At 43.2% G+C, this 26,192-nt stretch overlaps 1 protein-coding gene across 1 annotated transcript; it reads right to left on the bottom strand.

Moving 5' to 3' along the window:
* LOC127569630 (matrix metalloproteinase-21-like) lies at nucleotides 1-26,192 on the bottom strand. The gene is made up of 7 exons (XM_052014432.1): nucleotides 26,034-26,192; nucleotides 21,518-22,196; nucleotides 15,653-15,792; nucleotides 13,000-13,141; nucleotides 5,365-5,640; nucleotides 2,038-2,210; nucleotides 1-309 (listed from the first exon to the last, which is right to left on the bottom strand). The coding sequence occupies exons 1-7, from the start codon at nucleotides 26,190-26,192 to the stop codon at nucleotides 1-3; spliced, it is 1,878 nt and encodes a 625-aa protein (XP_051870392.1).

Below are 26,192 nucleotides of genomic sequence, written 5' to 3'. Positions count from 1 at the left end.
TTAACCAGACGACAGGCTGAGCATCGATGAATGGACATCGCAGATGTCGAACCACTGCTCGGACACGCTGATGCGGCCGTGCAAGCCTCTGGCCGGCAGCGCGGGGTCAAGTTGGCGCTCCTCTTCGGTCACCACCTTCCAGGAGTACCGGTCCTTCATGAGGAAGAGCGCACGGTGAGTGTAGGAGTAAAAGGCGGCATCTAGGTTGCCCACAGGATGGTCACCGGCCACTGTCGATGGAAAGAAATCCACTATCTTTTTTGGAAAGCCGTTCACCTTCTGGTTAATATCGATGCTGAAGGCAGTCACCTGGAGTGAAAGGACATGTTTAATGAATCAGAATGATGCTTTTACACTGAGCTTGAGCTCACTATATTTCCCTTGTTTCCACTGACCCCAATGTTCCTAATTTCCTTATTTCCGGAAGGAGGTGATTTACTGATAGTGAAAACATTTTATCTGAAGCAACAGCATTTTTGGTTCCTAGTCACTATATTTTGTGTTCAAGACCTGGATATAAGCATGTAGATTCATAGAAAGACATCGGGAGTCTTTAAAGATGGTCTGTATAGAGGAATAGAGTCATGCAGCACAGAAACAGGCCCTTCATCTCACCGAGTAGATGCCGACCATCAAATGGCCATTTATGCTAATCCTTCACTAATCCAATCTTATTCTCCCCACAGTGTGGTTAACTTCCCTCCAGACTCTACCACTCACCTACACAGAAGGTACAATTTACAGTGGCCAATTAACCTACCAATCTGCACTCCTTTGGGATGTGGGAGGAAACCGGAGCACCCAGAGGAAACCCATGCAGTGACAGGGAGAATATGCAAGCTCCGCACAGACAGCACCTGAGGTCAGGGTCACACCTGGGTCACTAGAGCTGTGAGGTTCTGTCCCATAGCAGCTTCAAGCATCTCAGTGAGGAGAGTGATATCTTGTTAATACAAGAACAGTCTGGACACATTGAGGCCTCATTCTGCTGTTCCATCAAATCATGGCTGATTTGTGACTCAATTCTGTTTTCTTGCCTTTGGTCCACACCCATCTACCTGAGGTCAGGATTGAACCCGCGTCTCCAGTGTTGTGAGGAAGTAGCGTTACCAGCTGCTCCACGTCACATGATCTCAGCTAACACCTCAATGCCATACTGAGGAAGCATGCACCTTTAAATTGATTTGTGTTCTTACTCATCTGGGATGTAAAAGACCTCATTCACTATTTCTTGTGAGCAGATAAATAGAAAGAGGAATGGATAATTCATGAGGTAGTGGGTTAGACGATGAGGCAGGACTGTGACCTGGAAGTGGAGACTGGGAAATGCGATAGAGGGACTAAGAGTTGGGGAGTAAGTGTTTGAGAGAGGGGAAAAGCAAAGCCTGGTTCTACATATGGGGTACTTAATACTAAACAGTAGGGCAGATAACAGTGAGTTTGGGAGCAGGAAGACAGAAACCTTAGAGTAATGCACAATAGATAAGATGTCTTTATTAGTCACATGTACATCAAAACACACAGTGAGATGCATCTTTTGCATAGAGTGCTCTGGGGCAGCCCGCAAGTGTCACCATGCTTCCAGCACCAACATAGCATGCCCACAACTTCCTAACCTGTACTTCTTTGGACTGTGGGAGGAAACCGGAGGAAACCCACGCAGACACAGGGAGAATGTACAAATTCCTTACAGACAGTGGCTGGAATTGAACCCAGGTTGCTGGCACTGTAATAGCATTACGCTAACTGCTACACTACCGTGCCTGCCCTAAAATCATGTTCCTGCCCAGGATCAAACTGGGGACCTTTTGCGTGTGAGGCGAACTTGATAACCGCTACACAATAGCTGAGAGTTCAGGTCAGTACCTGACCAGGAGGACCTTAGTGATCTCTGATTTGTGTTTCAGTACCATCTAGTGCAATGGATGCTTCGGATTCTTTGCTATATTCTTGATTTTACGCATGGGCTTTTAAGTAAATTATACCTTCAACTGAACATTGACATGTAGGAATTGTAATTTAAACATGGCAGCTTACCTCATCGCCTTTGAAGAAATAAATGTTTCTGTCATTTCTGTCAAAATAAGCCGTGTCTATTGGGTTGGGGACATTGGGGAACCCTTCACTGATGGGCTTGGGATAGCTGTTGCCATGTGCGTCTTGAGTAAAAGCCACGTCATTAATGGGGTCATAGTGCCAGTACTGTGTCCCTATAAATGAAACGGGGGAATTAAAGACGTCTGATGCTCAAGTACTCCAAGATTCCTCCTCTCTCCAGTTGCACTGGTGAAGGGCCATGCACAAAGTCATACTACACAGAAACAGGCCCTTCAGCCTACTGGTTCCGACCTATTTGCACTCATCACTTTTTTCTAAAGTCCTCTGTACATTCCCATTAATTCCCCCCCAGGTTCTACCACTCACCTGCACACTAAGGAAGATTTAGGATGTTGGAGGAAACCGGAGGACCCAGGAGAAACCCACACAGTCACAGGAGAATGTGAAAGCTGCACACAGACAGGACCTGAAGTCAAGATCGAACCTGGGTCACTGGAGCTGTGAGGCAGTTGCTCTACCAGCTGCACCAACTGTCCCTTAGCAGTTTTGTCCATCTCAGTGAGGAGAGTGATGCCTTTTTAAATCAAGAACAGTTCAGACACATGGAGACCCCACTGAGTCTCTTGAGCCCATTCTGCTGTTCCATCAAATCATGGCTGATTTGTGTTTCAACTCTATTTTCTTGCATTTGGTCCACATCCATTAACATTGTAACCTACCAACGATCTAGCAATCTTTGTCTTGGAGCCTCCAATTGAACCTCACCAATCTCTATGGGGGGAACGGCTCTAGGTTTCCACTACTCTGTGTGAACAGGCGCTTCTGCCTTTGCTCTTAAAGGGTCTAGACCTGATTTTAAGATCATGTGGCCTCATTCTTGTATCTTCCTTCCCCTACAAAGCAGAGGATCCTCTGTAAGAGTCCTTTAATACACCTCAGATGGCCATTCACAAGGGAATAAAACCATTTATGTAATCTGTCATCATAAGTTATGATGGACACATCAACAGGAACTTTGGTGAAGGTTCAGAAACAGAAAATGCTAGAAACGGTCAGCAAGTCAGGCAGCATCTGTGGAAAGAGACGGTTATCAGTTGAGGTCAGAGACCCTTCATCAGAACTGGGAAAGAGAAAAATAACACACACAAAATGCTGGAGGAAATCAGCGGGTCAGGCAACATCTATGGAGGGAAATAAACAGTTGACCTCTGCCCCGTGTAATAATCTCTCTAGCTCCCCTTTTCCCCCTCTTTTGCACTCTATTTATTTATTTATTTATTTATTTATTTATTTATTTATTTATTTATTTATGGTAATTTACAGTAACTTTTGTGTCTTGCACTGTACTGTTGCTGCAAAGCGACAAATTTCATGACAAATGTCAGTGATGATAAATCTGATTCTGATTGCATGCTGTGGGATGCACCAAAGCTCAGTGTAGCCCCAGCAAAGGCCCAATGAGGCACAGCCACATTTGCAGACCTTCCCCCCACTAACCATTGAGGAGACACAAGAGATTCTACGGAAGCTGGAATCTGGTTTAATACACATACAATGCAGCAGGTCAGGCAGCATCTATGGAGGGAAATAAACATTCGACCTTTCGCATCGAGAGCCTTCATCGGGACTGGAAAGGAGGAGGGCTGAAGCCGGAATAGGAAGATCACAAGCAGGCAGGTGATAGGTGAGAGCACAAGCTGGCAGGTGATAGCAGAGAAAGGTAACAGATGCTGTCAAACCTGCAAAGTGTTTCTAGCAATTTTATTTCATATTTCCAGTATCTACATTTTTTATTGTAATTTACATCAGTAAAGGGGCCAGTTTAGCCAATCAGAGAGAATATCGCAGAAGGGTTTGACTTTGGCATCATCTCTTGAGCACAATTATACATTCCCAGCAAGGGCAATTCAATTTGCATTCAGTCCTGGATGTAGCCCAGTGGTAGGACTCTTGCCTGGAGGGAAAAACTGGTGGATTCAAGTCCCACTCCAGAGACTTCACCATATAATCTAGGTTAGACTCCACCTAAGAGAGTGCGGCTTTATTAAAGCAACTATCGTTTAGATAGGCATTAAGCCAACATGGGACAGAGTCTCAGGGTGTTATTCATTGTCGGATGCTGCTGTGCATAAAATGTCTGATTTGTTTCCACTTTGCACGTTACAATAACAAAAAGGTATTTATTGGCTGTACTTTGGCGCTTGTTGGGATCATAAAAGGCATTATATAAATGGAAACTCTTTGCTAATGATTAGGTACAGAAACTAAGACTCCTTGTTTTAACCTCAATACCCAGTGGCACTCTGGGTAATTCGTAGCAACTCTCTGAATTCAGCTAACTCTGCCCCACCTTGAAAATTCACTCATTCCCGGGGAGGATGTGCAAACTCCACACCAATAGCTCAGAGTTGAACCCTGGAGCAATGAGGCAGCACCACAATTTTGCCCCCTATGCCTTTAAGGCAACCGGGAAGGTGGGAAGCCTCACTGCCTCAGTGCTCCAGGGGACAGGATTCGATTCTGACCTCGGGTGACGTTTGCGTGGAGTTTGCACCTTCTCCCCATGACCATGTTGATTTCCTCCAGGAGTTCCACTCTCCTCCTATATCCCAAAAGATGTTTGGATTGGTAGGTTAATTGACTGCTGTAAATTACTACTTAGTGTATGTTAAAAGTGGAAGGAATCAAAGGGACGCTGATTGACAAATGTGAGGGAGAATTAGTTGAATGGAACACATGAGATTACTCCCCTGGGAGCTGGCATGGACATGATGGGTCAAACGGCTTTCTTTGGTGCAGTATAAAATGGAACATTGAATCTTTCTAGCTCAAATTTCACTCCTGGGAAACTTACTACTTGCAACACAGAAGGAGGCCAATCAGTCCATCAGATCAATGCTAGCTCCCATTACAGTAATCAGTCTCACTCCCCCTCTCATTCGCATGTAAACCCCCCACCCCTCCCCATCTCCAATATGCCCATCCTTTCCCATTTAATTCTTTTTGCCACTTACCTACACTAAGGAGTAACTCACTGTAGCCAGTTAACCAACCAGCACGCCTTTGGGATGAGAGACGAAACCGGAGGACCTGGAGGAAACCCATGCGGTCACAGGGAGAATTTACAAACTCCACGCAGACAGCACCCGAGGTCAGGATCGAACCCAGGTCATTGGAGCTGTGTGGCAGCAGCTCTACCAGCTGTGCCACTGTGCTACCTCATTTATCCTTAAGACAACTGGGGGCAAGTTATAATTCTCCCCTGTAATAAACCTTCCTATAAGCAGTGATTGGGTTATATTTTACCTTTGAAGAAGTACTGTACATCTCTCTTCTCCTCAAAATTTCTACTCCAGGCCCAGATATGAACAAAGGCATCTATATCTGATTCAGGAAGATTACGCCATCCAATGGAGATAGGAATTGGATCTCCATAGCGAGTCCTATTGCTCCTGTTTTCATATAGCCAGTACCAGCTCTTTCTGAAGAAGTATGTATTGAAGTGGTAAGTCACAGTGCCGTCTGAATTCTCACGCTGATAGACCCAGTCAAAAACCGTACTGAAGGCACCTTCACAAACACCTAAGAATTGAGGGAGGAACCACATGTTACCAATTCTGACTGCACATAACCAGGATGAGCTCCTTGTCACTGAATGCCGAACATGCCAATGCCTTATGAGGAATAGATCTCAGGTGTATGAGTTCTAACAATGCCTGTGGTGCAAGTTAAGTGGAATTCCAGTAAGGCTGCTCAGTATAAACTACAACACAAATATGTTTGGGAGAGTTCTTTCCTTGTCTGCACTTTTAGTGAGATTGTGAAATGGCAGTTTATTTTTTCAGCATTGTAAGGGATGTTGGCAAGGCTGACACATCCCTGGTAACCCTGAGAAGAGGTGGCTTTCTTCTTGAACTAATGAAAATTAAAACTTTGTTTTCTGAATTTACCTTCTTTGAATGAAAGTCCATCAACCTGCAACATTAATTCTTGTTTTTCTCTCGCCACAGATACTGACTGACCCGCTGAGTGTTTCTACCACTTTCTGATTTGATTTCAGCACCTGCAGTTTGTTGTTTTTCAAGATGGTGTTGGTCACAAATGGGTCAGACTTGGTATGGACAACAACTCTACCTCCTTCATGACATCTATAAACCAGTTGTATTTTTCAACAGTCCACTTGCTTTGTGGCCAGTTTTATTGTACTGATAAAAGCTTTTTTATTTTCAAGTGAATTTAATTTCTTGAACTGCTGTGGTGTATTTCTACCGAACATCCCTTGGATTATAAACTTGACAATATATCCACTACACCTACTGATGCTACATGATGTCATCTGAAATACTGAGAGCATTTCTTCCTAACCCCTCCCCAAGAGCTTTTAATGATTAAATTTCACATTCTGCTCTCTCAGGTATCAACATTTCAATTTACAGATTAGTTAAATGGGAATACTGCTTAGAAAATGACCTTAGAAAATGAAGGACTGAAATTCTTCTCTAGACAGGCACCGAAGCCAATTCACTAAACTAATGTCGCACAGGAGGAGTGCAACCAAAGTGATCCAAGTGTGCTTCTGTCATCAGATGAAACAATCCCAGAGAATACCTGAACCTAATTCCAGAGCAAGGGAAAATGACGTGTGAAAGGGAAAAATGAACAATGTAGATTCAAGGTTCTGATGGGAACAGCCCCAGCTTCTCCCGTCCATCTGTGTAAATAAAGTCCCTCATCCCCAGGACCATTATCAGAAATCTCTTCTGCACACCTTCTCTGAGGCATTCACGCCTTTCCTAAAGTGTGTTCTCCAGAATGGTACACAATATTCCAGGAGTGGCCAAACCTGTGTTTATTATAAACATGCATCATAGCTCCCTTTACCAGAATCATCAAGGTATAGGGGGCTATAGAATTAATGTAGGTGAATGGGATCAGTACAGATGTATGCAACGGTTGGCATGGATGTGGTGGTCCAAAGGACTTGTTTCTGTGCTGTAGCACTCTATGGCGAGATGACTCTAAAGAGTGAAATGGAAACTACAAATAATATCTTTTTATAGTGTTCTATTATTTTCAACACATCTTTCTATTATTTTATTCCTTTTCATTCTTCCCTCAGTAATTCTGGTCCATTTATTTTACGCTGCTATTAAAGCTCCAATAACAGTGGAAAAGAACCAGATTTACAGAAGTGCAAGACCACTTTACAAACTCTTGCTCACTGACTCACAACCCAGCCTGGGTCTAGCATTATTCAGTTGCTAGGCAGTGAAATGATAGAAGTAATGTTTAGGCAATCTGACTAGTGTGTGTAATTTCTGTCAAAAATAGAGCGTACCTTCTCATGCTTTCCAACCCAGACAAGGACTTCTTCTCTCACTCCTTTACTGTTATCCTCAACGATTTATCTTTGGTTTCTCCCTCCCTCCTGACCCTCACCACCTCATTTCTGAAAACCAAAAACTGCAGATGCTGAAAATTTGATATAAAAGCAGACAGTGGCAGAAATACTCTCAAGAAAATAGGAGCAGGAGTGGGACCTCAAGCTTGCCCCACCATTCAATATGGTCACAGCTGATCTATGTTGGCCTCAACTCCTCTTCTGCGCCAGTCCCCGTAACCCTCAGTTCCTCGAACTTTCAAATATTTATCCATCTCCAACTTAAATATATCTAATTATCTGGCCTCCCCCACCCTAAGGGGCAGAGAACTCCAAAGATTCACCACCATCTGAGAGAAGAAACTTCTACGCACCTCAGTTTTAAATGACCAATACCTTATTTCGTAGCTACGTCCCCCTTGTTTGTGACTCTCTCACTCGTGAGAACATCTCACCATCTACCCTGTCAAGCCCTCTTAGAATCTTATATGTATGAATAAGGACACCCTCATTCTTCTGAACTCAAAGGAAAACAGAATGAAATTGTCTAGCCTCTCTTGACAGGACAACCCTCTCATCCCGGATTTAGCCTGGTGAATTCTGTTTGTTCCAATGCTACTCTAGTCTTTTTTTAGATAAGGAGAGCAAAACAGTGTGCAGTCAGCAAAATAAGCAACATCTGGGGGAAGAGAAACCGAGTCAATGCATGAGGCCCAGCATATCACCACAGCAACCCTGGCCTCATCTTATCAGAGGAATTCCTTTTGTCCAGTCCATCCCATCCCTTCTCTGTAACTTACAACTAAATTTTCTTCTCTCTTTCCCAGTTCCGACAGCGGGTCTTTGACCTGAAATCTTAACCCTGTTTCTCTTTCCTCAGATGCTGCCTGACCTGTTTAGTCATAGAGTCATACATTATGGAAATACTGTAGGCGCTTTGGCCCAACTGGTCCAAGCTGATCAAGATTCCCATCAAAGCTAGTCCCACTTGTCTGCATTTGGCCCATATACTGCTAAACCTTTCCTATCCATGGACCTGTCCAAGTACCCTTAGTGTTTCCAGCACATTCTGGTTTCATGCCTCCAGTTTCTCATTGACACACTGCCCCTTAGTTTCAACATTTGAAGATGCACCCGACCTCACCTGATTATTCCCAGGTCTACCTCACCTTTCTTGGTCTGTCTGCTACCTCTGTATTTTCAGAAAGTTTATCTTGTCTTGGATGAATTGCAATTTGCGCTTGTGTGATATTGAGAAGATCAAATCCTTTGGCCTCTGTCATGAGCTTGGTTCCCTTGCATCCATTCTATCCTGGGCTGCTGTCTGAAAATTAACCAGGTTGTTCAAAACCTTTACCTCCCACTTCACTCCAAAATGAACTTCCGATCCCACGTCATAGAAAAGTTACAGGACTGAAGGAGACCATTTAAACCATTGTATTTTGTCCAGTTGAAATAGAGCCACCCACCTTAATCATACCTTTCAGCTCTGGGCCCATGTCCAGTAGGTCTTGACTCTTCAAGTCTATATCCAAGTACTGAGAATTTGTGTCTAGACCCACAAAGTGAGAAACTTTTTTTCTCATTTCCCCTTTAATCCTTCTACCAATTATTTCAGATCTCTTTCCCTTGTTTTTTGACCTCTCAATGAAGGGCAATATGTCCTTATTTACTCTGCCTGGGCCCCTCATTATTTTTTAGGCCTGATTTAATTCTCCCCTCAATGTCTTATATTCCAAGGAAAACTACCCTATCTTATCCAATCTTTTCTCATACGGTTTCCCAGTCCTGGCAACATCCTTGTAAATCTCCTCTGCACCCTCTCCAGTGCCATCACATCTTTCTATGATGTGGAGACCAGACCTGTACACAATACTCAAGCTGTGGCTTAAGCAATGTTGCATACAGTTCTGGCATAACCTCCTTTCTGTTATATTCTGTGTCTTGACCAATAAAGGACTGCATCTGATTTGCCTATTTAAGCATTGTTTTACTCTATGTTGCTACCTTTAAGGGTCTGTGGAGACACTCCTTCACACCACTCAATATCCTTTCCTTTACTGTATATTCCCTTGCCTGTTGCAACTTCCCAAATGCATTATCTCACACTTCTTCAGATTAAATTCCACTTATTGCAGTCTTGTCTATACCTTCTTGCAGCCTGAAGCTTTCCTTCTTACGACCAATTTTTGTATCATCTTGCTTATTTCTCTATTGTGCTGCTGCATTTAATCTAAATCATTAATATATGTTAGAAAAAACAAGGGGCTGAGTAATGAGCCCTGTTGAACTCCACTAGTAACAGCCTTCAAGTCACAAAAATACATATTAATCATTAACTCTTTACTTCCTGCCCTGATCACTGATATTGACTACCTTTCTATATTAATCCCATTTACTAGCACTTGGTCCATAGCCCTACGTGCCTTGGTATTCTAGTACTCATCTAGATATTTCCTAAATATTATGAGATTGCCTGCCTCCACCACCATCCCAGGCAGTGTGTTCCAGATTCCAAACACCCTTTGGTGAATAAGTTCCTTTCTCTTACTCCTTAACCTAATCCTATTCCCACTTGTTTAAGACACGGCCACTATAGGAAAAGGTTTCCTACTGTTGACCCTATCTGTGCCCCAGGTCCTTCCTCAATCCCAATGCAGGGTTTTGACCTGAAACATCAACGATTCCTTTCCACCCACAGATGCTGCTCATCCCGCTGAGTTCCTCCAGCGGACTGTTTGTTGCTCCTTCCTCAGCCATCTCTGTTCCAAGGAAAACAAACCCAGTCGACTTATCTATCTTCTATTCTCTGGATTTAGCAGTCCTACTCCTATGGGAACTTGAAGCCCCTTGAAGCTCCTCCCTAGGTTTCAGCTCACTGAAGATGCTGGTGCAATATTCAGTCTTCCAAGTCCTCCTCAGCTTTCACGCCTGTGCCTTACAGTGGCCCAGTTGAACCTAACTTCCTTATCTTTCTATTTAAATCCTTTCACAGTTTGTCTCTACCATGTCTCTGTAGCCCTCTCCAAACTCCACTGCTTGAGTCGTCTCTGGCTCACTCCCCTCCCTCACTCCCTCATCCCCATCATTCACAGCTGAGCCTTTAGCTGTCCCTCCTTCTTTCCTCTCCCCAAAGCCTGGCACTGCTTAAGTTTTAGTCATGGTAAGCACCTCATTCTTTGAGTAGCTGTTATGGTCCCATGAAGCACTTTAGAATGACAGTCTGTCATTAAAGTGTTGTATTAATGGAAGTTACCTATAGTTCTTGCTGAATGCGGAAAAGGCACTAACTCAAATTTTCAGATGCCAACTCAGTGAAAGACAGTGAAAATACCTTTATCAAAGGGGTAGGGCATCTCAGCAGCAAGTTTAGATTACAGCAGCCAATGAGTTAAATTAACTAGGCCGTGGGTGTGGAGACAAGCAAGTGAAGAATCTAAAGTTAATAACTTTTACTACCATAATGAAGCACCTTCTTTCCAAGATTACTCCAGGATTACATAGAGGATTTTAAATTATAAGGATCAACTGGGCATAGTCTTCAAATCTAACTTTTAATATCATAAAGAAACATCTTTTTTCAAATCTAATCTTGAGATGAGAATTACAAGGTGCATATTAAATCGTGAGGTCTAGTTCCCAAAAGGTTTGGGTGTGATGATTTCCCAGAGATTGGCCAGCTCTGTTTCTTCCTATGCATCAGTCTCCCACAGACTTCAGTGTCACTGCTTTGAGTGGAATAAGAAGTAAATGTACTGTCCTAGAACTGAGGAAGATCCCATTACATGGTCTTCCATAAACAACAACAAGAGCTAAATCTGGCTAGAATTTGTTTCTCGGTTTAATTGAAAAAGGAAGATGTAGACAATCTCAGTAAGAAAGACAACTTTTCATTTCTTCCTTTTGTCAAATGGAGTAGTGTGGAGGAATGGGGCCTGACGGAATATTCCCCATGCTGCTCTGTGAGGCGAGGGAGGAGATTGCTGAACGGTTGGCTAGGATCTTTGAGTCCTCGTTGTCCATGGGAATGGTACCGGAGGATTGGAGGGTGGCAAATGTTGTGCCCTTATTCAAAAAAGGTAGTAGGGATAGTCCAGGGAATTATAGACCAGTGAGCCTTACGTCTGTGGTGGGCAAGCTGTTGGAAAGGATTCTTAGAGATAGGATCTATGAGCATTTAGAGAATCTGGACTGATTAGGGACAGCCAGCATGGCTTTGTGAAGTGAAGATCATGTCTCACAAGCCTGATAGGATTCTTTGAGGAGGTGACCAGGGAGATTGATGAGGGTAGTGCAGTAGCTGTAGTCTACATGGATTTTAGTAAGGCATTTGACAACATTCCACATGGTAGGCTTCTTCAGAAAGTCAGAGGGCATGGGATCCGGGGAGGCTTGGCCATGTGGATTCAGAATTGGTTTGCCTGTAGAAAGCAGAGGGTTGTGGTGGAGGGAGTGCATTCAGATTGGAGGGCTGTGACTAGCGGTGTCCCACAAGGATCGGTTCTGGGACCTCTACTTTTCATAACATTTATTAATGACTTGGATGAGGGGGTAGAAGGATGGGTTAGCAAGTTTGCAGACAACAAAAAAGTCAGTGATGTTGTGGATAGTGTGGAGGACTGTCGAAGATTGCAGCGGGATATTGATAGGATGCAGATCTGGGCTGAGAAGTGGCAGATGGAGTTCAATCTGGAGAAGTGCAAGATGGTACACTTTGGAGGGACAAACTCCAAGGCGGAGTACAAGGTTAGTGGCAGGATTCTGGGTAGTGTGGAGGAGCAGAGGGATCTGGGGGTTCATATCCACAATCACTGAAGGTTGCCTCACAGGTGGATAGGGTAGTTAAGAAACCTTATGGGATGTTAGCTTTCATAAGTCGTGGGATCGAGTTTAAGAGCCACGAGGTAACGATGCAGCTCTACAAATCTCTGGTTAGACCACACTTGGAGTACTGTGCCCAGTTCTGGTCGCCTCATTATAGGAAGAATGTGGAAGCATTGGAAAGGGTGCAGAGGAGATTTACCGGGATGCTGCCTGGATTGGAGAGTATGGATTATGAGGAGAGACTAAGGGAGCTAAGGCTTTACTCTTTGGAGAGAAGGAGGATGAGGGGAGACATGATAGAGGTATACAAAATATTAAGAGGAATAGATAGAGTAGACAGCCAGCGCCTCTTTCCCAGGGCACCACTGCTCAATACAAGAGGGCATGGCTTTAAAGTAATGGGTGGGAAGTTCAAAGGAGATATCAGAGGGAGGTTTTTCACCCAGAGGGTGATTGGTGCATGGAATGCTCTGCCTGGGGTAGTGGTGGAGGCAGGTATGTTGGTCAAATTCAAGAGATTGTTAGATAAGCATATGGAGGAATTTAAAATAGGGGGATATGTTAGTATATATATAACATAGGAAGGGGTTAGATAGTCTTAGGCGTGGTTTGAAGGTCAGCACAACATGGTGGGCCGAAGGTCCTGTATTGTGCTGTATTGTTCTATAGTTCTATGGTTCTGTAGAGTAGTCCACTCTCACTGTAACAGGATCTCTGCTTCCAGTGCCTGTACTTACCATATAAGCGCTGCATAGCCTTCCTGTCTAACCAGTCCAGTTCAAAGTTTTCACCGTGCGTGTTGTAATTTGGGTGCATAACAGAGCCTGTTCGAAGGAGATGGGGCAAGCCGAGTGCATGGCCAATTTCATGGACAGCAACCTGTAGGGAAGAGTGCAAGGAAGCAGTCTGTGAGCATAAAGCTCCACAAGGAGATCAGTTTCTTGGTTACAATGTGTTTAGGTTACTTAAAAGGAGTAAAGTAACTCAATGAAGTTTACTTAAAGGTGCAAGATCCCTTTTCCTTTGGCTTTTTTGAAGGTTCACTGAGATGTTTAACAATGTAAAGGCACGTGATTTCTCCACTACTTCATTCATCTCACCCCAGCTGTCTGGTTGTAACTTTTCTAGTAAACTAATCTGTGCCTGATTATTTCCAAGAAAGTTGTGATTTCTCCCTGCAGGTTTTGAACAAGCAGTGATTATTACATTCGTGTGAAAAAGTACTGTGATTGCACATAATTGGTGGGTCCAGGTAGTAAGTACCATGAGAGCAAAGTGGGAGCTATTTATAGCTGTCACCTGACTCCAAATATTACATTACAGCTTCAAAGATCATTTTGTCTCTACTGTACTATGTTTTTCTTAACTGTTTGGCAGTTTTCTTCCCTTAACTACATCTGAAAGTACTGATTGTAATCAGAAGGCTATTCACTCTCAGAGGATATCAGAACTGGATAGATAACATTCAGGAGAGCTGGCTGATATTCTTTCTCTCTCTCTTTCTCTCTCTCTTTCTCTCTCTCTTTCTTTCTCCCTGACCCAGAGAGGTAACTGCTGGCTAACAATGTGCTGGCCTGCCTGAGGTTACTTCATGAGAATAAAGTGAGAACTGAACTTGGGATGTTCCCATGTGGTAACTCCATGACCAATTTCTCCAAGTGGGAGATCACCAGCAAAGCACTGTGTCACTCCACCAGCCTTCCATCAAAATGGCACGGCCATAAGAGATACGTCTTCATGTGTTCCAATGGGTGTTATCATTCCTCCAATGTTGTTCTGAACACCCGGGGAATTGATAATTAGTAATTGGTTTATTATTGTCACATGTGCCGAGGTGCAGTGAAAAACTTTGTTTTATGTGCTGTCCATATAGATCATTCCAAAACATGTATGTTGAGGTAGTACAAAGGAAAAGGCAATACCAGAATGCAGAATATAGTGGTTAACATTACAAAGAAAGTGCAGAGCAGGTAGACAAATAAGGTGTAAGGGCCATGACGAGGTAGATTGAGAGATCAAGCATTCACCTTTATTATACAAGAGGTCTGTTCAAGAGTCTTATAACAGTGGGATAGAAGGTGTCTTGAGCCTGTTGGTGTGTATTTTCAAGCTTTTGTATCTTCCGCCTGATGGAAATTGGGGAGGAGATAGAATGACCGGGGTGGGGGGGTCCTTGATTATACTGCCTGCTTTCCCGAGGCAGCGGGAAGTGTAGACAGAGTCAATAGAGGGGAGGCTGGTTTGTGTGATGGACTGAGCTGTGTCCACAACTCTCTACAACTTCTTGTGGCCTTGGGCAGAGCAGTTGCCGTACCAAGCTGTGATGCACCCAGATAGGATGCTTTCTATGGTGCATTGATAAAAATTAAGGATTATTATGCAGCACACTGCAAGTTATTTGGACATTAATAAGAATTATCTGCTTTTTAAAATTGTTTGATTATTTTTGGTTATTTGTTGCAGTTGGGAAATAGTCTGCCCGATTTACATTTGCAAAACATCTGATCGGGTCTGCTAACTTAATTGTCATCGGTAGGCAGATCCCTATGAGGAGAGAATAATGGGGGCAGTAGGGAAGTGGGACTGCTGGAGATGGAAGGCCTTGCAATAAAATCCCCAACAACCCTAGTTTTACCAATGTCCAACCAAAACGTATGACAAGGGTTCAGGGGGAATCCCTGTGTCGAGTCATAGAGTTATACAGCACAGAAACCGGCCCTTCAACCCAACTCGTCCATACCAACCAAGTTGCCTAACTGAACTAGTCCCATTTGCCTTCTAAACCCCTTCTGTCCATGTACCTATCCACATGCCTTTTAAATGTTACCCGCCTCTGTCACTTCCTCTGGCAGCTTGTTCCATCTACTCACCATGCTCTGTGTGAAAATGTTGCTCATCAGATCCCATTTAAATCCTTCCCCTCTCACTATAAACCTATGCCCTTTAGTTTTGCACTCCCCCACCCTGAGGAAAATACTTTGGCTATTCACTTTATCTATGCCCCACGTGATTTTAAAAGCCTCTGATAAGGTCACCTTGAACCTCCTACATTCCAAGGAAAAAAATTCCCAGCCTATCCAGCCTCTCCTTATAGCTCAAGGCCTCCAATCTGGGTAACATCCTTGTAAATCTTCTTCTGCACCCTCTCCATTTTAATGACATCCTTTAAGTCTGGATCAGGTGATACCCAAGCTGGTGTTTCCATTCACCACAAGGTCAATGGTGGCACTATTTTTTTTGTAAGGTTAAGTCTGTTTGGATTAACCATGACACCCATTATTCAAAGAGGTGCCATTTTCCCTAAGAGAGAGGAGGGAAAGAGAGAGATAGAAAGAGAGAGAGAGAGAGGGAGATTCATGGTTGCAGTGTAAACATGTAGATAAGAAGTACCGTAAGGAGACTAATGCCTTGACCATTGTTGGTGACAACAAAATGTTCAGCATCATCAAAATGGATATCTGCCAAATACCAGGCATGGGCGAAGATTTGTCCAGTCCCATCAAAGTCCTGAGAACAGCCAAGGTGTTGTCCTGGAACACAAGCACAAAACTACTCAATTAGAACATGGTTTCTAAACTTTTTCACATGGTGAATGTTTCCTGCTCCTGAATAATACACACTGCTAGAAATCCTCAGATCTATGATCAGAAGAGAAATAATAGAAACAATAATTGCAGAAAGCTTTATATAGCAACAGAAATGGGACTTGCTACATTAAAAGGTCAGGTTAAGAATGCTGAGCAAGGGCAGAAAACTATTTAAACTTCAACAGAACTGGCCATCTCTATTTTTGAACCATCCAAGTGTTAAAACCAATTGCATTGAGATCCAAGCTTTTGTGATGTTTAGAGTAATGTTTCCGCAGCAATTCCTATTCATGACTCAGCAGTAAGGCAAACAGAGAAATGTTTCAGTGCGATAAGTATTAGTGTGACCGAAAGGAATGAGTGACTTGAAGATTATCTGGAAAATGATTGAGGATTATAAGATTAATCAGAAATATTATTGGACATTTCCCAGAAACTGATGGTTCCTGAGCTGCAGGAAGATTGAGAAAGTCAGATAGAGAATAGGATGAAAATGCAACCAAAATGATCCCCTCTTTCTCTCTGCTTTCTAATGTCTCTATCCTGTCTATTTCTACCTCTACCTCTACACATGCACACAGGTGGGATAATGAGAAGTTGTTTCAGATTTATAGGATGAAACATCTTGGGCACAGCACATTAGTGGACTGGCATCTTGCCTCCAGCTTGTCTTGGACTTGTGGGTGGGAGTCCAGGGTGAGCTGAGCAGTACACTACAGATAGCACATGAACCATCAGCTCATGATAAATTCAATCTAGGACATGGCTATTCCAGATGTGAATGTCCTCCTAACTCTGTAAACTTCAGTTCCTCCAAAACTCAGTTGTACGTACCCAGCCCTCTTCTGCTAAACAATCGCCCTATTCTCATTCGTCCTTCTCTGCAATGTATCCAGCTAAAAGTCCTGGTGATAGTAATGGATGGATCTTGTGTGGAAGAGATTGCTTACCTCAGGCCTTTTCCTGGCAGGTTGAAGAATAGGCTTATATGTTTTCAATATAGACCCCCTTCTCTGTGAATGCCAAACTTCTTTTGTTAAGTCTCACCACTGTACCTCATCAGCTGTGTGGTGCTTAAGTAAAGGGGACGGTTTTAGGAATAGGGATCTCTAGGTCAGTTTTGGCTTGTGAGAAAGGGAAGCTGTGGAGCATGTTTGTCTGTAAAAGTGCAGGTGTTGCTGTAAATGTTCTGTCCCTTCTTATAGATTCTTCTTTCTGTTGTAGAAATCCCATCAAGTGTTCAACCTGAATCTGTTTGGAGAACATTGGGAGAGGTTACATTGTCTATCAAGAGTACAATACCTTTGCTACCAAGAAAGTAGGTTCAGAACGTAATTGAAAGCTCTTCAATGATTAATTTTAAATTTAGATGTGTGTGTCAGTCAGCAAGGCTCCCAGATACTCTTGCTTCCAGTTATAAGAGGGTAGACATTAACAATTATATAGACAATAACAAGACAGCCATCACGAACTGGCCCTCAGATTTTGGGATGATTGAAAACCCACTTTAGGCACAACTTGTCCGGGTCAAGATATTACAACACCCTCAGTAACAGTCCTGAAAGTTTTCCCAGTTGGATAAAACCCACTCTGGTGATGTTATTGTGTGCCTTTGCTGGCCAGTAGCCACTAGACAAACATTCAGCTGGCATCCATCCCAGGCTGGCTGGGATCCAACACCAAACCATCGACTCCTCATGTGGCAGAGTCAGCGTACCAAAGGTGGAGGATCCTGGTCCCACCTCATCCCAGAAGCCGATGGCCAGGTTAAACATTTTCCTTTAAGAATAAGCCCACCCTTCTATGGCAGACCCAGAAACAGATCACTGCTGATGTCTGTCTGCCAATTTTCAGCCTTTCAGCGAAGCAGCTTAAATCTCAAATGCATGCAAGTGGTCATCTTCAGAGGCTGTGTAGTTAAAAAGTGTTAGCACAATACAAGAGGCAATACAAATAAGGCTGTAGCACTGATGGAGTTAACATGCCCCATATTCTTCAATGATATAGGCTTACAAGGATTGTCAGTGGCTATCAGTCATGTAATATACAATGCTTTGAGAACTCTATGCCTCAAAAGGTTTGCAGGTGGAGTCAACCCATTCTAAAAGTATGCTCTCTCTCTCTCATATTTCCCTGCTTATTCTTTCTTTTGCCTTTTATCTTTTTCCATCACCACCAGTTGTTTAAACTGTAGAACGAGCTTTAGATGAGGATTGCAGACACAGGTGAAAGGTGTCACCTTGTATCCAGTGTGAGCTGTCTGCACAGCATCAGTGAAAGCCAGGCTGACACTCTGGTTCTCTCTGAGGGATCTGCATTTCTGGAGATGCCGAGTGGATCCCAGACACTGTCTTTTCTCTCGGGTCGATGTAATAATTCCCAAGGCTCTATTCGAAGAAGAGTAGTGGGTTGGCCCTGGTATCCTTGCTTTATTTATCTCTCCCTCAGCAATGTTAAAATTAGATTGGAGACTGCAGATGCTGGAAATCTGGAGCAATACACAAAGCACTGGAGGAACTCAGTAGGTTAGGCAGCATCTATGGATGGAAATGGACAGTTGATATTTCAGGTCAAGACCCTTCCAGGTCTTGATCATTTATCTCAGTTCCATTGTGAGTGCTTTCTGGGCTCATATTTGCTGCTGGATTTCCTACAGTACAACAGTACTTCGTTGATTGTGAACTGTTTGGGATGTCCTGAGGTGGTGAAAGATTCATTTATAAATTACTTTCTTATATACCGTTCAGTATAGTAGTATATATTTTTGAGCCATTGGTAAACCTTTAAGATGTGTGTGAAGGGTACTTTAAAGAGACAGCCTTGATCAGCAGTTAAAAATGCTGCTTGTACAACACTACAATTAACAATGGCACATCTGGTAGAGCTGCTGCCTCACTGTCCATGCTCCTGACCTTGGATGCTGTCTGTGTGGAGTTTGCATGTTGCTTCCTCCAGGTGCTCCTGTTTCCTCCCACATCTCAAAGACGTGTGGGTTGGTTGCTGTAAATTTGCCCTAGCATGTAGGTGAGTGGTAGAATCTGGGGGGAATTAACGGGAATGTGCAAACAATAAAATGGGTTTGGACGGGATTCATGTAAAAGTGGTCCTTGATGGTCAGCATGGACACAATGGGCTGAAGGGCCTGTTTTCATGCTGTGTCTCTCTGTGACTCTGTGATGTTAAACAGAACACTCAAACTTACATGCAAATATCCTTGTGGACTGGAAATCTAAAAGAATCTGACATTGTCCAATGGTTCTCTTTTAGAGGGAAACTTTATTTAGATATTCTTTGTGACATGCAGAGTGGGACAAAATATTCTAACAATGCTCTTCCGATAATAGACAGGCTTTTCACAAGAGTTGTTATTCTTTAAGAAGAAATTCATTGCTGGAAGGATTTTGATGCTCTCTAACACAAAAGACACAATCAGGCAAGAGTTAATTGCCTGTAATGTTGCAAAAAAAAACATGTTTAACTGCTAATCATGGCTGTCACTTTAAAGTCACTGTCTGAGTACTCCTCATGGGGATCCAGCCAATTGTAGTTGATAGTGAATAACTGAGATCTATTTCAGGTCAGATTAATCTGCTAGTTAATTTCAGACTGCAGATCAGGTGAATCCAAGCTAAAATGGCCTGGTATCTCTTTTTTTTATAAAGATTGTAACAAATGTGATATCTGGTGTCTGATGGGAAAATGTTAGTTGCGAGACTATTATCAAAGCACAATTATTATTATGCATCATTAAAAAGTTGTTTCATTGGCTATTTATATCTTTATTTGACTATAATCCAAAGCACCTTTACACCGCCATTACATTTTGGGAGATTGCCAGAGAACAAGTATGTATCGTGTGCCAAATTATAGGTAATGGGTGGGGCAGTGGATTAGACACTGGTTTTACACCTTGAGAAATTGAGTTGGAATCATGCCCAAACTAATAGGTTGTCATTCTTTTTTCATGAGGGAAGGGTCGTTCATCAAGATAGTTTAAGGCAGCTTCAAAAGCAGTCCCCAGATAGGCAGCCTTTGGCAGTACGATAAAAACTTCACAGTTGGCACTATTTTGACACCAATTTTCAGGAAGGATACAGAATAGTTGGTGCAGGAAGTGTTGAAGTCTCTGTCAGGGATGCTGTTCTGTGGTTACAGCAAAGTGAAGGAGCTTTGCCTTGTCTCCTAACTTTTAATGTTTGATCAGTTTAGCTGTATTAACACTGAAATGAAAGCAGGAGGAAGACAGTAGGAAATTTCAAACTCAATTTATTAATAACATGCTCTCATTTAAACAGGGCTTTCATTGCTGGGCCTTAACAGCCAAGGACTTTCAAAATTAAGAAATGCTTTGATAAGGTTGACAAAGAAAATGGCTCCAGTTGTAGGTGGGACCAAAGTCAGGAAACACATGCATAAGATGGTCACAAACAAATCCAATTTTCTTTACCCAAACAGTGGTTGGAATATAGAACTCACGAGAGAAATTGAGGTAAATTGTGCAATTTCACTTCAGCTGGTACATCATTCAAGAGAGAACAGAGTAGAAGGATAAGGCAAAAAGGGTGAAATGAGGCAGGGATGAAGGAAGTCAGTGAGCAGTGAGGTAAGTACGACTTGCCTCTGTGCAATTCCCGGTTATTGCCATTTAATTCCTTGAAGGAATATTATTGTGATAAGCTGACAGGGACTTCTACAGGCAGGAACATTTAGCTCTCTTTGTCCTTCTTTCACACTAGACAAGCACATTTATTTATGGAAAAAAATAACTGAATTTCAGTTTCCTTGGAAAAATAGATGATATTGAAGAATTCTAAGCATAAAAATCTGGAAAATAAGCTGGACTTCCATTTAATGTACTCATTGTAGAGTAGGGACTTTATGACTGCATTAAATTATATAGTGAGGATTCTGACGTTATTGCAACCTTAAACATCTCTCCTGATCCGAATTCAAACTGGTACCATAATATCATACACTAAATATCAAAAGTGCCCTGAGTCCCCCACTACCTGCCCCAGTGAACACACATATTCACATCTAAGCCCCAATACCATATGACCATAAGATATAAGAGCAGAATTAGGTCATTCGGCCCATCAAGTCTGCTCTGTCGTTGAATCATGGCTGTCTTTCTCCCCCATTGTTCCATCTTCTCCCTGTTACCCTTAACCCCTTTACAAATCAAGAACCCATCAATCTCTGTCTTAAATGCACACAATGACTTGGACTCTACAGCCCTCTGTGGCATCGAATTCCACAGATTCACCACCCTCTGGCTGAAGAAATTCCTCCTTATCTCAGTTTTAAAGGGGCGTCCCTATATTCTGAGGATGTGCCCTCAGATCCTAGACTCTCCCTACTAATTGGAAACATCCTCTCCACCTCCACTCTATCCAGTCTTTTCAGTATCCGGTAGGATGCTGAAATACTAAGGGTCAGTGGGAATTTGGTAGAATGTGGCTTTTCCAACAAGAACCCATTCACAATCATTTGTTGAGGGGTACTAACAGTAATTGGCACATTTTTCTAGCCCAGGCACTCTGACCCTTCTTCCAGTTCACATCTGGCTGTTCGGACTCACAGCATACAATGCAGATCAATAGTTTAATCTGGAACACTGTTTATAATTCACAAGCATGCACGTAAATGTGTGCGAGATTCTTTTTACCTGTTCCAAAGCCCAATTTGATGTCAATGTCAGCAGGAAGAGAAACCAAATCCTCCTCGAACTGCAGTGGGGTCACCTCGCTCCACATCCGGAAGGCCAATCCCAGGATATTTTTCTGCTGCTCGACGCTCATTTGGATGGTGAAAGCTTCATCCATTAGGCGCCACTTCAGCTTTCTCTTTGAGAAGCCCATGCTGGTGGACGCTCCTCCAAGGGCGTCCAGGCTGTCGCGCTTCTTTCTGGAGTGCTCCACCAGACTGGCAAGGAAACGCTTCTTCCTGATGGACCTCTGCTCTGTGGCAGGCTGGGTGCTCTCCAAGCTACTGTTGATGAACTCATTGCGTGATGTTCTGTTGGCCAGGGAGCTGTTTTCTAGCAGCATCTTATCGGGCACACCACAACGAGGCAGGTTCATTACCTCAAGGGTGGCGTTGTCAAGGACTCCAGTGGGAATCAGCCCGTTAGCTTCTTGGAAATCCTTGAGGTTCTGAATATAAGATGGATTGTTAGTGGATGCTTTCGGAGTATTCCCTGTGACTGCCTCTCCAGAAAGTCCTTCAGTCATGATCTGAGGCACTTCTTCGGGAAAAGAATGCTCCTCCTTTGGAGCCATATCCTTTCCAGTTACTTGTTGTTCCCAATCCACAGGCTGGCCCCAGCCAAACTTTTTCAAGTATTCCTGCAGGAACATTTATACAGTTAGTGGTGCTTAGCTCTCTAGACTGTTGTTAAAGTAAACAAAATGGTGGTGACAGCAAAGAGATAAAGATAACCAGGTCCTATCCTGGTTTGTACAAGGACATGTGTTTTGTTTACATGAAGCTCAGTACTGGGGCCATCATTAAGTGGCTTTTTGATAGATGCTTCTTTCCTGTCTTTTGCTGGTGGAATCAGAGGAGATTGCACATGGATGGGTTCAAATATTCTATCAAGTTCAAACCTTAGACAACTCAGTTACAAGTCACTTCTCATGGCCTCTGTGTGTCATAGAACAGTACAGCACAGGAACAGGCCCTTCTGCCCATGATATCTGTGCTGGCCATGCCAATTTTAACTAATCCCATCATCTACACATCACCCATATTCCTCCATTCCTTGCCTGTTCATGTGCTGTTCCAAATGCCTCTTTAACACCACTGCTGTATCTGCTTCCACCACTTCCACTGGCAGTGCGTTCCAGGCACCTATCAGTCTCTCCATAAAAATAACTTGCCTTGTAAATCTCCTTTAAACTACTCCTGATCACTTTGAACCTCTACAACACAGGAACAGGCCCTTCAGCCAATGATGTCTACACCGAACACAATGCTGAATTAAACTAAATCTTTTCTGCCTGTATATGACCCATATCCCTCCATTCCCTGCATATTCATGTGCCTATCTAACAGCCTCTTAAACACCACTATCGTAACTGCTTCTAACATTACCCTTGGCAGCCCATTCCGGGCACCTACCACTCTCTGTGTAAAAAACTTGCCCTGCACCCCTTCTTTAAGATAAGATATCTTTATTAGTCACATGTACATTGAAACGCACACTGATATGCATCTTTTGCGTAGAGTGTTCTGGGTGCAGCCTGCAAGTGTCGCCATGCTTCCAACACCAACATAGCATGCCCACAACTTCCTAACCCATACATCTTTTGAATGCGGGAGGAAACCGGAGCGACTGGAGGAAACCCACGCAGATATGGGGAGAACGTACAAACTCCTTACAGACAGCGGCCGGAATTGAACCCGGGTCGCTGACGCTGTAATAGCGTAACGCTAACCGCTACACTACTGTGCCTGCCCCTAAAGCTTCCCCCTTTCACTTCAATGCATGAGCTGTAGTATTTGATATTTTAGTCTCCTTATTTAGTCTCCTGAACAAACTGCTATGTAGTGACCCCTGATTTTCAAAGATTACTGGTAAAATTCCAAATAATTTATTGATCTCCTTTATTCCCAAGCAGAAGGGCATTTAGCTCCTCAGGCTTACTCTGCTATTTAATTGTTGTGGCTAATCTCATTTGCCTGTTTCAGCTCCACATTCCTTATAACCCACATCCATCTAAAACCTATCAATCCTAACTAAAGTTAGAAAACCTTGGAAACATTCAGTGGGTCAGGCAGTTTCTATGGACAGAGAAACAGTTAACTTCTCAGGTCTGAGACCCTTCATCAGAACTGGGAAAGAGACAAACGAAGAGGCATAAGAGACGGCAGCTGCTGGAGTCTGGGGCAACGAACAATCTGCTGGAGGAGCTCACTGGATCAGGTAGAATCTATGGAGGCAAATGGACAGTCGACGTTTCGTATTGATCTGAAATGTCAACTGTCCATTTCCTTCCATAGATGCTGCCTGATCTGTTGATTTCTTCCAGAACTTTGTGTGTTGCAAAGAGAGGAACAAGTTAGTTTAGGTAGTGGTGAAGCTGAGGGAGGGGGTGGGTGGAACAAAGGGAATAAGTCTGACAGGATGACTTAATGTGGCAGTAAAGGGGCAGTTAAAGATCAGAATAAGCTTCTTTTCTGTAATGCGTTGCTCATGGTAAGGCTGTGGGACATGCCCAGCAGGCCAATCTATATATAAGACAAGGAAGAGAAAAACTAAAAGAAAATGATGACGAGCAAAAGTTGCCAAAGAGAAAGAAGAAGTTGTCTAAAGTTGTAGAATCCTATATTGAGTCCTGTTGATCTTAGCCTGGAAAGCTTCAACTATCTAGGGTAAGGTGGCACAGTTGTTATTTTACCGGACCAGTATTACAATGGAGTTTTTCCAAATGCATTGAGTTCAAGTCCCACCTCTGCAGCTGGTGTTTTTAAATCCACGTTAATCTGGAATAATAGCTGCTATTAACATTGGTGATCATAAAACAACAGGATTGCTTTATAAACTAATCTGAGCTTTTAAGGAAGGAAGTCAGTCATTCATATCCAGTCTGACCCATTTCTGGCATAGACAAGTCCTCGGAAATGGTCTGGCAAGCTACTTAATTGTACCATTACCAATCAGGAATGGTAGTGGACAGTTAAGCAACTGTTCGGAGGATGAAGCTCGATGAATACGAACATCACCATCCTCAAAGATAGTGGAACGCAATGTGGGAAAGTGAAAAATAGGCTGAAGTAATTGCAATCATTGTACATCTTGGCCTTCACCTAGGATTCTCCTTATCAAAAAAGTCAGTCTTCAGCTAGTGAGGTGAGTTGACTTTACAAAATATGACTGAGTAGATTGCTAGACCCAAGTCTATTGGTCTCATCCACATCCCAGTGTTAAGTCTTTTCACCCTTGAATAGGTCTACAAGTCAATGCCACTGGAGATCCAAAGATCAACTTTTGGGTCACCCCTCTAGTTTATTGGGATAATTGCTCCGTCTGAGCTGGCATTGAACCATACAAGTCCAGATGGCCAAAGCTTTAAGGAGTCCTTATGCTGGAGTACTTGTTTGGGGCATTGCATTTCAGGATGGATTTATTCACCTTAGAAGAGGCATATTAACTAACCAATACAGGTGCTTAGAGGTTTGAATTATGAGAAATGTTTCCTTAAGTGGCTTGTATTCCTTCAATTATTATATTGAGATGACCTCTTTGAGGTGTTTGACATGTTTGACAGGGAATGGCTTTTTTCTGATGTTGGGGCTTACGCTGTTTAAGTTAGAACAAACAAACGTTAGATGTATAATGGGCATAAAGGTGCTCACAATGACTACATCCAAGGAAGGATAGATTGCCTGTCTCTGATTAATGAGTCGTTCTTGGCCAAATGGTTTTAGCGATCTGCCTTTGGACAAAGGGAACTGTCAGGTGGAGTCCAGGCTTCTAGTAACCTCTTGCTGAAATTTTACTACATTGGACATCAGGAGGTGATAGAAACAGTTTTTTCCCAGTGGCTGTCTTGCCAATGAACTTGACAGATGTCTATGAACCTGGACCCTAGCAGGAAAGGAAGCCAAGAATCCCTGAGGGTGGGGATCTTGCATTAAGGTCCTTTGAAATAAATGGGATTGCTACTTTGAAATCCACATCCAAAGTGTGTACGGAATCAAGATAAATTGTAAGGTAAGATTGACAAAGTGTTAGAGATCTCCTGAATCTTGCCAGTTGTTAGGAACTGATTGCAAATGGACACCTATGGGCACCACACTTTGATTTTGCCCCATACGCAACATAATTTCAGCCCGCTGCTCCTGACACTCTGGAGATCAACATCCTGCACTTAAAAGGGTGCTCGGTGGTTAGAATGGATACAGTGGGCCGAAAGGCCTGTTCCCGTGCTGTTTGACTCTACGATTAAAACAACATCTAGATGTCACCAAACTGGAAATGGTTGGATGCATTCACAGACCAACACCTTGCTAAATCAGGGGATGACAAGCAAAGAGCAGACAACAAAACAAATCGAGAAGACCAACGCCAAACTCAGCTTCATGAACAATTTTAAACAAATCGTTAGAGCTTGGCTTCTTGTGGGCTGAGTCATCTCCCATGAAACCAGGGTTGGGAGGAGTGGTCTCTCTTCTCTCACCTCTGCTGTTCGGATAGTGACAATGCGGGGAGCATGCCAGTTGTTCCGCTCCGCGTCGGAGTGATCCCTTTTACTGAAGACCGGCTCACCTCCGCCAGGGATCAGCACAGTGGAGTAAAACAAAACAGCCACAGGTGTGAGGGTGTTGGACAGCTGCAT

This window comes from Pristis pectinata, chromosome 4 (genome assembly GCF_009764475.1).
Source record: "Pristis pectinata isolate sPriPec2 chromosome 4, sPriPec2.1.pri, whole genome shotgun sequence".
NCBI lineage: Eukaryota > Metazoa > Chordata > Chondrichthyes > Rhinopristiformes > Pristidae > Pristis > Pristis pectinata.
This window is presented reverse-complemented; position numbering and strand designations above follow the sequence as displayed.

What these genes read in the sequence shown, in the direction of transcription:
- LOC127569630 (XM_052014432.1), bottom strand. Translation starts at nt 26,192, where the DNA reads ATGCAGCTGTCCAACACCCTCACACCTGTGGCTGTTTTGTTTTACTCC. An exon ending in TCACTATCCGAACAGCAGAG is followed by an intron (nt 22,197 to 26,033) that starts GTGAGAGAAGAG and finishes ATGTTCCTGCAG; the next exon opens with GAATACTTGAAAAAGTTTGG. An exon ending in CAAATTGGGCTTTGGAACAG is followed by an intron (nt 15,793 to 21,517) that starts GTAAAAAGAATC and finishes CTTGTGTTCCAG; the next exon opens with GACAACACCTTGGCTGTTCT.